The sequence below is a fragment of the Phyllopteryx taeniolatus genome, chromosome 13, assembly GCF_024500385.1.
Source record: "Phyllopteryx taeniolatus isolate TA_2022b chromosome 13, UOR_Ptae_1.2, whole genome shotgun sequence".
NCBI lineage: Eukaryota > Metazoa > Chordata > Actinopteri > Syngnathiformes > Syngnathidae > Phyllopteryx > Phyllopteryx taeniolatus.
The window spans coordinates 25,476,584-25,488,808 of record NC_084514.1 but is presented as its reverse complement, the minus strand read 5'-3'; the positions used below and the strand labels follow the sequence as shown (position 1 = coordinate 25,488,808).

At 40.6% G+C, this 12,225-nt stretch overlaps 1 protein-coding gene across 8 annotated transcripts in view; it reads right to left on the bottom strand.

Moving 5' to 3' along the window:
• The window catches only part of LOC133487608 (nesprin-3-like), a 281,178-nt gene that overhangs the window by 90,060 nt on the left and 178,893 nt on the right, over positions 1–12,225 (bottom strand). For 6 of the 8 annotated variants that reach the window (XR_009791405.1, XM_061794480.1, XM_061794482.1 and 3 more), the window contains exon 1: positions 6,887–7,180. The exons of the other annotated variants lie outside the window; for them this stretch is intronic. Coding sequence is in view for 5 of the 6 variants with exons in the window: in XM_061794480.1 (XP_061650464.1) it covers positions 6,887–6,971 (85 nt within the window). In the remaining variant the exon portion in view is untranslated. Of the gene's footprint in view, positions 1–6,886; positions 7,181–12,225 lie in introns of those variants that run through there. 8 annotated transcript variants of the gene reach the window in all.

The following is a 12,225-nucleotide window of genomic DNA, read 5'->3' as shown; positions in this document are numbered from 1 at the left end:
TTCAAATTTTTGGAATTCCTGATTTTGTGGGTTTTATGAGCTGGAAGCCCAAATTATAAATGGAATATGGGAATGAACTTTTCCGTGATACTTTAGGGTCAGCGTGTGTGTGTGTATATATATATATATATATATATATATATATATATATATATATCGGGATGGGTGATAAATCAATATCAAATATATTCCGCAATAGTCACGTGATCTGTAGAATCTATGTTGGATAAAATGTTGAAGACCACACCACAAGGCCCACACTCACGCATTGCCTTGTGCCTCGTTAAATAAATAGATGCCTGAGCCACTTCATCTTGCTCTTCTCAATACAGAGGAGCAGCAGACCATGGCTTTCTATCATTACTCTGAGGTCATCACTTCATCATTATCACAGGTTATCTGTTTCGGAATTTAGCAAGTGTTCCACTGATAGCAGTCCTCTGAAAATAGGATAAAGATGAAAATGTTCTGAAAGTTTGAAACTCAGATTCAACAAAAAATATCACCCATAAAATCTCGACCCCTATTGTCTTTGTATTAAGACAATGGCCAAAAATGGGTGCATTTTCAAATGATACTTGTATCACTGGAATCATCTTTAAAAGATCTGTCTGGTGTTGTTGTTCTCATGTACAATAAATCAAAATTTGCAGTTTTGCACAAATACTACATTGTTTTATTTTAACGTCATCTTAAATATTGTATGTACTTAGACTGTATATACTTGCTATATACTGAAAGTTGTCCCTCAAGGGGAAATTCAACTCCCACACCGATGTATACTTTTGTGTTGGCACACCACACAGAACCAGATCACACCCCCGCATGCAAGGACAGATTCAGAAAGAAAGAGTTTCAGTTAGAGTGCTGCACCACTTGAGCTGGGGTGGTGGGGACGATGCCTTGCTTAAGGGCACCTCGACAGTAGCCAGTAAACAGACGAGTTAACCACGAGTTGGAGAGGTGCTTTTTAAATTTTCTGTCGGGCGACTTGAAACACAACGAGGCACAAGGCAATGAGAAAGAGAGAGTGAGAGAGAGAGAAAGAGAGACAGAGAGAGAGTGTGTGTGTGTGTATGTGTGTGTGTGTGTGTGTGTGTGTGTGTGTGTGTGTGTGAGTGAGTGCAATGCATGAGTGGGACAGAAAGAGTGAGTTGTGTGGGATGTGGGAACATTCAGTTTAGAGACTGCTGCACAGTAAAGCAGAGGGAAATGCACTCCCACTCTCTCTGGCTCATCATGTTACGCAAGAGCCTCTGGGCCATTGTTTTAAAGCAAGAGCTGCTATTCCACCCTTCATGGTGTGGATAACAACCCTCCCAGCCACTTATCAGATGGTTAATGACTATGCATCAATGTTTGCAAGGACTGGCAAGGACTGGCAGAAGACAAAACCTGTTTAAGGAGCTGGAAAAGTCTGTGAATAAAAATAAAAAAAGTGAAAAGTGCACAATGAATCAGTAGCCCACTCATTAAAGTGGACATAGTTCAACAAGGTCAACACTGGTTCTGGGCATTTTATATATACAGTGTTTGTCAAATTTTGGACAAACAGTAACTTCTTCTTGCCCTTTCGGCTTGTCCCATTAGGGGTTGCCACAGCGTGTCATCCTTTTCCATGTACCGTATTTTCACGACCATAGGGCCCACCGTATTAAAAGGCGCAGTCTTAGTTACGGGGTCTATTTCTGTATTTAACACATACATAAGGCGCACCGTATTATTGGGCACAGGCATGGTAAAACATACGCTATCTTAAAACATACGGTAGCATGCATGCTAGCTAAAAGAATGTTTTTAAAAAGGCAGCGGGAGCAAAACTGAGTTCGGTTGTACTTTGTTGAAGTATTTAACAATGTCCTCACGTTATTTTCTGATCAATCATCATCCACAAATCCATCAAAGTCCTCATCTTCTCTATCCGAAATGAACAGCTGGCCAAGTTCTCAATCAAACACGCCAGATTCGCGTCAGTCTCGTTGCCGTGCGAAAGCTCAAACAAGCATCCACAATCCATTCACAAATTGTGACGTAACTCGCCCGGCGCTGCCTCCAAGTCTTAGTAAAGCTGTGTTCGCCATCTGTCATCCATCGCTTCCATGCCGCTCGCAACTTCACTTTGAACGCCCTGTTTACACCGATGTCCAGCGGTTCGTCAAGCCTCCCGGAATGATGGCAAGCTCCGAGTTATTGCCGTCAGTCGAATGGTGACTGTCGAGACGCTTCTCAAGGCTGTTCGTTGCTCATTAATCAATTGCCCGAGTTGGTATTCCAACTCGGGCCACCTCGCCTTGTTTCCGCGGAAACTCAGCATCGTCTTCTTGACTTGGCGAAGCTCATTTTCCTGCTTCCTCCACGTGCGAACCATGGATTCGTTGATCTTGAATTCTTGCGGCTGCTCGATTTACATGTTCCTCCGCGTAACTGATAGCTTGCAGTTTAAACTGTGCTTCGTAAGCGTGTCTCTTCGTAGGTGCCATTTTCGGGGGTCCTTAGCCGAACCGATGTTGTTTTGCACAATGCACACCCCAGTCAGTCAAGCGTTTTAACAAAAAAAAAAAACATCCCGGCGCGGGGGCGTGGCTTTAGCATCCTTCTTCACGCACCCTCCCCTGTCCTCAGGCACATCCGCTTTTCCTCTGTGGAAGGAGCGTGTCGGCAGTAAATGCTAAAAAAAATAAATAAATAAATTTTAAAAATTAAAATTAAAACGTCAACCGGAGTGCTCATCACAACAACATTTATAGATGTTGGAACTCGGTGCACACATAAATTGCGTCGGATTATAAGGCGCCCCCGTCCATTTTGGAGAAAATGTAAGACTTTTAAGTGCGCCTTATGGTCATGAAAATACGATAAGCCTATCTCATGCACCCTCCTCTCGAACACCAACTGCCCTCATGTCTTCCCTCACGACATCCATCAACCTTCTCTTTGGTCTTCCTCTCTTGCCTGGCAGCTCCATCCTCATCATCATCCAACCAATATACTCACTATTTCTCTTCTGGATGTGTCCAAACCATCCAAGTCTGCTCTCTCTAACTTTATCTCCAAAACATCGAACCTTGGCTGTCCATCTGATGAGCTCATTTCTAATTTTATCCAACCTGGTCACTCCGAGAGCGAACCTCAACATCTTCATTTCCGCCACCTCCAACTCTGCTTCCTGTTGTCTCTTCAGTGCCACTGTCTCTAATCCCTACATCATGGCTGGCCTCACCACTGTTTTATAAACTTTGCTCTTCATCCTAGCATAGACTCTTCTGTCACATAACACACCTGACACCTTCCTCCACCCGTTCCAACCTGCTTGGACCCGTTTCTTCACTTCCTGACCAAACTCACCATTGCTCTGAACGGTTGACCTTAAGTATTTAAAGTCCTCCACCCTAGCTCTTTTCCCTGTAGCCTCACTCTTCCCCCACCAGCCCTCTCATTCATGCACATATATTCTGTCTTACTTCGGCTCATCTTCATTCCTCTGCTTTCCAGTGCATGCTTTCCAGTGCTTTCCTATCCATCACCACTGCAAACAGGAAAGGGCTCATGGCTGATCGCTGATCCAATCCCACCTCCACCTTAAATTCGTCTGTCACACCTACAGCACTCCTCACCGCTGTTCTGCTGCCCTCGTACATGTCCTGTATTATTCTAACATACTTCTCTGCCACTCCAGACTTCCGCATGCAGTACCACAGTTCTCTCTGGGTACTCTGTCATAGGCTATCTCTAGATCTACAAAGACACAATGTAGCTCCGTCTGATCTTCTCTGTACTTCTGCATCAACATCCTCAAGGCAAATAATACATCGGTGGTATTCTTTCTCGGCATGAAACCATACTGTTGCTCTGCACATCACCTTTGTTCATAAAAATGGGCACCAGCACACTTTTCCTCCATTCCTCAGGCATCTTCTCACGTGCTAGAATTCTATTGAACAAGCTAGTCAAAAACTCCACAGCCACCTCTCCTAGATGCTTCCATACCTCCACAAGAATGTCATCAGGAACAACTGCCTTTCCATTTTTCATTCTCTTTAATGCCTTTCTATACTCCACTACTCTTTCCCATAACTTCATTGTGTGGCTCATCAATTTGTTTCTCGATCGCTCCCACATCTCTGCACATCACCCTTGTTCATAAAAATGGGCACCAGCACTTTTCCTCCATTCCTCAGGCATGTTCTCACCCGCTAGAATTCTGTTAAACAAGCTGGTCAAAAACTCCACAGCCACCTCTCCTAAATGCTTCCATACCTCCACAGAAACGTCATCAGGACCAACTGCCTTTCCATTTTTCATTCATGCCTTTCTAACTTCCCCCTTATTAATCATTGCCACTTCCTGGTCCACCACACTTTTTTCCATGTATCCAGCACACTGCTGGCACCAATCAACACATTTCCATCGCTATCCTTAATCACCCTAACCTGCTGCACATCCTTCCAATCTCTATCTCTCTGTCTGGCCAACCTGGATATATCTTTTCTCCATCTTTAATGTCCAACCTGGCATACATCATCATATCCCTCCTGTTTGGCCTTTGCCACCGCTACCTTCGCCCTTTGTCGCATCTCCATGTATTCCTTTCTCCTCTCCTCAGTCCTCTCAGTGTCCCACTCCTTTTTAGCTCACCTCTTTCCTTGTATGTTTTCGTGTACGTTGAGGTTCCACCACCAACTCTCCTCCATTTTCCTACCAGATGATACACCAAGTACTCGCCTGCATGTCTCTCTGATGACCTTGGCTGTCGTGGTCCATTCTTCTGGAAGCTCCTCCTGTCCACCAAGACCCTGTCTCACCTCACGAAAAGCCGCGCAACACTTTTCCTTTCTCAGCTTCCACCACATGGTTCGCTGCTCTGCTTTTGTCTTCTTAATCTTCCTCCCCAACATCAGTCAACTTACACACCACCATCATATGCTGTCTAGCCACACTCTCCCCTACCACTACCATACAGTCAGTAACCTCCTTTAGATTACATCGTCTGCACAAGATGTAATCCACCTGTGTGCTTCTACCGCCGCTCTTGTAGGTCACCCTATGTTCCTGCCTTACCCGTCACTTCTTCATCACCCCTGTTTTCTTCACTAACATGTCCATTAAAATCTGCACTAATCACGACTCACTCTCTGTCTGGGATGCTCAGAACTACTTCGTCCAGCTCCTTCCAGAATTTCTCTTTCACCTCAAGGTCACATCATACCTGTTGGGCATAGCCACTAATCACATTATACATAACACCCTCAATTTAAATTTTCTGCCTCATCACTCAATCTGATACTCTTTTCACCTCCAAGACATTCTTAACTAACTATTATATATATATATATATATATATATATATATATATATATATATATATATATATGGGTGTTTATTTGATTACGGGCCTTTTTGTGTCATTGATGTGAAATTTTAAGAAAAAATATATTTAAATCGATATGTATTACATTTTCAATAACCAGCAGTGGGCGTGCCTAATTATAAGTGTTGTCTAAAATTTCATGTTAATATTAGTATATTTTGACATTTTTTTGTGTGGTTTTATGGTGGTATTTTACAGTTTTCACCCTGTCCCTAGCACAGGGTTTGGAAATATGAAGCTCTATCTTTCTCCTAAAAAATGCTAAAATGGTGTAACTTTTACCATAAATTCCTTAAAATATAATAGAATTAATGATTTCTCATCATATATACAAAACATTTCAAATACTGTCTTTTATTTTTACTAAAATATGTCAGTCCCTTAAAGTTGCTGTCATTACCGCTACATTTACCATTTCCAGATCAATAAAGTTTATTAAAAATCTGATTCTTTAATTCCCTGTGTCATTTTGTCTTGTCACTCAAGCACATGCTAGGGCAGAGAGAAGTCAGACATTTTGATAACTGCAAGTAAGTTTTTTCCTCCTTTGTACCCTTAAGTCACATAATATTTTTATTGCATATACATATATACATATACATATATATATATATTATATATATATGTATATATATATATATATATATATATATGTATATGTATATATATATATATACATATATATGTACATATACATACATATATATATACACATATATACATATATATATACATATACATATATACATATATATATATATACATATACATATATACATATATATATATATACATATACATATATACATATATATATATATACATATACATATATACATATATATATATATACATATACATATATACATATATATATATATATATATATATATATACATATATATATATATATATATACATATATATATATACATATATATATATATACATATATATATATATATACATATATATATATATATACATATACATATATACATATATATATATATATATATATATATACATATATATATATATACATATATATATACACATACACATGTATACATATATATACACACACATACATATATACATATATATACACACACATACATATATACACATATACATACATCAATATAGATACACATATATATATACACACATACATATATATCAATATCGATAAATATATTCATATATATATATATATATACATACATACATACATATCCACATATATACATATAGATAAATATACATATATATATATCAATATAGAATTTGTTGTGCGAAATATGGATGCTTCTTTTCTTTTCCAACCTAAATTAAAGCACGAAAAGTAGCCTTGCACAGCATATCGAGCTAAGTATGCGTTCGTAGATCGTTTTCTTTGGACAAATGGAGATACTGAGAAGGTAAAAGCATTGCTTCCGAGCTTCCATTGATGGGTTTCTCTTGCCGCTTTCCGAACCTATTGCTGCACGGTTGGTAACTGTGGGATGCTCCTACCTTGGAGGTTCTGTACTCGCATGTCGCTTATCTGTCCAATGAATTCCTCCCGCTCGAACCAGTCCTCCCACCCGTGTCCAGCCATCAGGATCGGTGGAAAGTTCTGAAACCCAGGAAGGCGAAGTTGCTTTCTGCCGCGGCCAGACAGGCGCTCTATTGTTGTCCGGTGATCCGACAGGGAGCCATTCAGTCCGTCAACGAAAGGCTGAGATGGCGGAACTGTTTCCACTCAGTCGACACACATGGTGGGGCTTCTTTCCTTCTCCTTCTTTACAGTGAACTCATCTCAGGTCTTTTAAGGGGGGGGGGGGGGGGGGGGGGGGAAGACAACCCGTGGGGCCGAAAGCGTCGGAAGACGAAGCCCAGGCTACTGGTTGGTACTTCCCAAGGAGGGATGGCTCTCGCTCAGACCAAGTCCCGCCTCCCGTCCGAGACCACCTCCCCCCCCCAAAAAAAAAAAAAAACCAGGCCCGAAGCCTATACTATGGAAGATGCCCTTTTTGAAAATGTAACAGCAGTGGAACTCCTTCGTTTTTCTTCAAAATATCACTATTTTGATTACATTTGGATTACTTTTAATTTTTAAATCAATGCATCGACGGAGTCGTTGGATGAGTCATCTAAAAAAAAAAAATTATAATTATTTGGGAAATAACCACATATGTGTTCTTTACGCAAATAATAGACTGATAATAAAACATGAGGAAATGTAAGTACAAAAAAAAAGTTTGTTCCATTGTACACACACACACATACATATACATATATATCATCATTATCACCATCATCAGCCATTATCTATCCACTGCAGGATCAAGTCCTCTTCTTCACGTTTCCAACGACTACGACATTTTGCAATTTGTTGCCAGTGTATTCCGGTGTGTTTAATAATTTCATCTACCCATCTACTTTTAGATCAGTGGTATCCAATTGATCGTTTCTGCGGTCCACCTTTTGTCAGCTCTTCGGGCAACGTGGCCAGCCCATTTCCATTTAAGGCTTTTTATTTTTGGAACGACGTCGGTAACTCGCGTCTGCTGTCTAATCCGACTGCATCTTTTCTTGTCGCCAATGCTTATTTTCAACATTTGGCCTTTCATTTTTCTTTGGGTTACACATAGTCTTTGTGTAACTTTGGCATTCGCAGTCCAGGTTTCACTACCCTAAGTCAGAACTGGTAAAATACATTGATTGAAAACTTTTCTTTTCAAGCGATTGTTCTTGAATATGACACTCAGCCTTCCATAAACCTGCCATGCAAGCTCTATGCGGCGTTGAACTTCAGTGCTTGTATTTCCATCCATTGTTACAAGTTGGCCTAAATGGATGTAGATATATACATATACATATACACAGTGGGTACGGAAAGTATTCGGACCCCCTTAAAATTTTCACTTTTTTTATATTCCAGCCATTTGGTAAAATCATTTAAGTTCATTTTTTTCCACATTAACGTACACATAACACCCCATATTGACAGGGGAAAAAACAGAATTGTTGAAATTATTGCAGATTTATTAAAAAAAGAAAAACTGAAATATCACACAGCCATAAGTATTCAGACTCAATATTGAGTAGAAGCACCATTTTGAGCTTATACAGCCATGAGTCTTTTTCACACCTGGATTTGGGAATCCTCTGCCATTCCTCCTTGCAGATAATCTCCAGTTCTGTCAGGTTGGATGGTGACAGCCATTTTCAGGTCTCTCCAGAGATGCTCAATTGGGTTTAAGTCAGGGCTCTGGCTGGGCCATTCAAAAACAGTCACGGAGTTATTCTGAAGCCACTCCGTCGTTATTTTAGCTGTGTGCTTAGGGTCGTTGTCTTTTTGGAAGGTGAACCTTCGGCCCAGTCTTAGGTCCTGAGCGCTCTGTAGAAGGTTTTTGTCCAGGATATCCCTATACTTGGCCGAATTCATCTTTCCTTCAATTGCAACCAGTCAACCTGTCCCTGCAGCTGAAAAACAACCCCACAGCATGATGCTGCCACCACCATGCTTCACTGTGGGGACTGTATTGGACAGGTGATGAATTTCTATCTTGGTCTCATCAGACCAGACAATCTTATTTCCCACCATCTTGGAGTCCTTCAGATGTTTTTTTTTCTTCAGCAAACTGCATGGAGGCTTTCATGTGCCTTGCACTGAGGAGAGGCTTCCGTCGGGCCACTCTGCCATAAAGCCCCGACTGGTGGAGGGCTGCAGTGATGTTTGACTTTCGAGAACTTGCTTCAATCACACAGCTGGACTCCAATGAAGGTGTAGAACCATCTCAAGGATGATCAAAAGAAATGGAAAGCACCCAAGTTAAATATTTGAGTGTCACAGCAAAGGGTCTGAATACTTCTGCAAAAATAAATAAAAAATAAAATAAAAAATAAATAAATCTGCAAAAAATTTCAACAATTCCGTTTTTTTTCTGTCAATATGGGTGCTGTGTGTACATTGAGGAAAAAATGAACTTAAATTATTTAGCAAATGGCTGCAATATAACAAAGAGTGAAAAATTTAAGGGCGTCTGAATACTTTCCGTACCCACTGTATATATACATATTATACAACCCCAATTCCAATGAAGTTGGGACATTGTGTAAAAGATAAATAAAAACAGAATACAATGATTTGCAAATCATGTTCGACCTATATTTAATTGAATACACTACAAAGACAAGATATTTAATGTTCAAACTGATAAACTCAATTGTTTTTAGCAAATAATCTTTAACTTAGAATTTTATGACTTCAACACGTTCCAAAAAAGCTGGGACAGGGTCATGGTTACCACTGTGTTACATCACATTTTCTTTTAACAACATTCAATAAACGTTTGAGAACTGCGGACACTAATTGTTGAAGCTTTGTAGGGGGAATTCTTTCCCATTCTTGCTTGATGTACAGCTTCAGCTGTTCAACAGTCCGGGGTCTCCGTTGTCGTATTTTACGCTTCATAATGCGCCACATATTTTCAATGGGAGATACGTCTGGACTGCAGGCAGGCCAGTCTAGTACCCGCACTCTTTTACTACGAAGCCACGCTGTTGCAACACGTGCAGAATGTGGTTTGGCATTGTCTTGCTGAAATAAGCAGGGGCGTCCATGAAAAAGACGTTGCTTGGATGGCAGCATGTTTCTCCAAAACCTGTATGTACCTTTCAGCATGAATGGTGCCTTCACAGATGTGTAAGTTACCCATGCCATTGGCACTAACACAGCTCCATACCGTCACAGATGCTGGCTTTTGAACTTTGCATCCATAAGTCTGGATGGTTATTTTCCTCTTTGGCCCGGAGGACAAGACGTCCACAATTTCCAAAAACAGTTTGAAACGTGGATTCGTAGGAACACAGAACACTTTTTCATCAGTCCATCTTAGATGAGCTCTGGCCCAGAGAAGCCGGCCGCGTTTCTGGGTGTTGATAAATGGCTTTTGCTTTGCATCATAGAGTTTCAAGTTGCACTCACGGATGTAGCGCTGAGCTGTATTTACTGACATTGGTTTTCCCCACGACCTTGAACAAGATAAGCGGTATAGAACATGGATGGATGGATAACATTGCGAATCAAATCTGAAATATATTAGTTCGGACTTTTACAGAGCATTGCAAATAATGATGAAAAACTGTCCATAACCCAGATTCCATAATGTCGCTTGACCCGGCCTCATTTGTATCTCAATGTGTTCAAGCAGAGTATGAACTGTAATCGGTTTCCCTCGACTTCTATGCTCATATGCCATAAACAATCAAATAAGTTCTCCAGTGGCTTTCTGTTCATTGGAAAACTGCCCACTGATACAATGTGTTATTTATGATGTGAGCTTGCAGTGTTTCATCACAGTGAAATTTTGTGAAATGCACGTTTTCCCTGTGAAAAGGCTCAGTTACAGAGAGAGAAATATGTTTTTGTCAACAACTAAAGACTGTAGAATGACATAATATTCTCGTTTTATTTTTAATTTATTAATTAATTGTATTAATTATTTTTTTTTCACCGAATGGATTTGGTACAAGATTGTTGCATGTCTAGGTTGACGGGAAGCTGAGTTGAGAACAGCGTAGGAGGATGTGCACGAACTGAGTGGGAGCACAAAACAAGTACAGTCATGCAAAAGAAACACAGATCGGAGATGATGAAAAGGAATAATGCCCCAGAAGGCTGCAATAGCAGTGGGTACATTGTTTACATGACTCATCAAAAAGGCAAGCCTCTTCATTCATTCATCCATCCATTTTCCGTACTGCTTCTCCTCATGAGGGTCGCGGGCGTGCTGGAGCCTATCCCAGCTATCTTCGGGCGAGAGCCGGGGTACACCCTGAACTGGTCGCCATCCAATTGCAGGGCACATATAAACAAACAACTATTCACACTCACATTCACACCTATGGGCAATTTAGAGTCGCCGATGAACCTGCTATGCAAGTTTCTTTTGGGATATGGGAGGAAACCGGAGTACTCGGAGAAAACCCGAACGTGCAAACTCCACACAGGCGAGGCCGGATTTGAACCTGGGTCCTCAGAACTGTGTGGCGGATATGCTCATCAGTCCTCCACCGTGCCACCCAAGACTCAATAACTGATAATTCCAACATCACTAAAAAACATCCAGACGGAATCCCCAAGATACTGTGATACTGATAATGTGGGTTACGTGGGAGTCAAGCCCCCAGAGTTTAGTATGCACGCATCAGCACTCTCACACTAGCCAAGTATTGAACTTTTTTTTGGCATGCAGTGATGACAGGGAAAAGCCGACCAAGAGCATAACTGTACAGTAGCTATAACCTACTGTACTGACATACTGTAACATACAATATGTCAAAGCAGTTATAGTATACATCTTTTGCTTTTTAATAAAATACAGTCCTGGAAATAAAAAAATACTACATTGACAATAGCCATAAAGGTTGTTATGATAACCAGGGGAGTCACGAGGTTTTATGGAATGGGGGTGGGCTAAGCCCCCAGGATGTGATTGAATATAGGATGAGAGCACAAATTTCACAAACAGCAAACAAAGACTGATGAATTGCTTTTTCGCGTTTCAGACAGATTTAACAAAGATACAATGCTGTATCAAGGTTTTAGGCAACCGTTAGATGTTTAGTGTTATTTCTGTTTGTTTTTTAATACAGTACACAAACACAGTGTGTTTACAGCAATGTTATTATTATTAGTAGTAGTAGTAGTGGTCGCAGTAATATCCATCCATCCATTTTCCAAACTGCTTATCCTCACGAGGGTCATGAGCGTCCTGGAGCCTATCCCAGCTGAGTCTGGGCAAGAGGCGGGGTACACCCTGAACTGATCACCAGCCAATCACAGGGCACATAAAAACCGACAA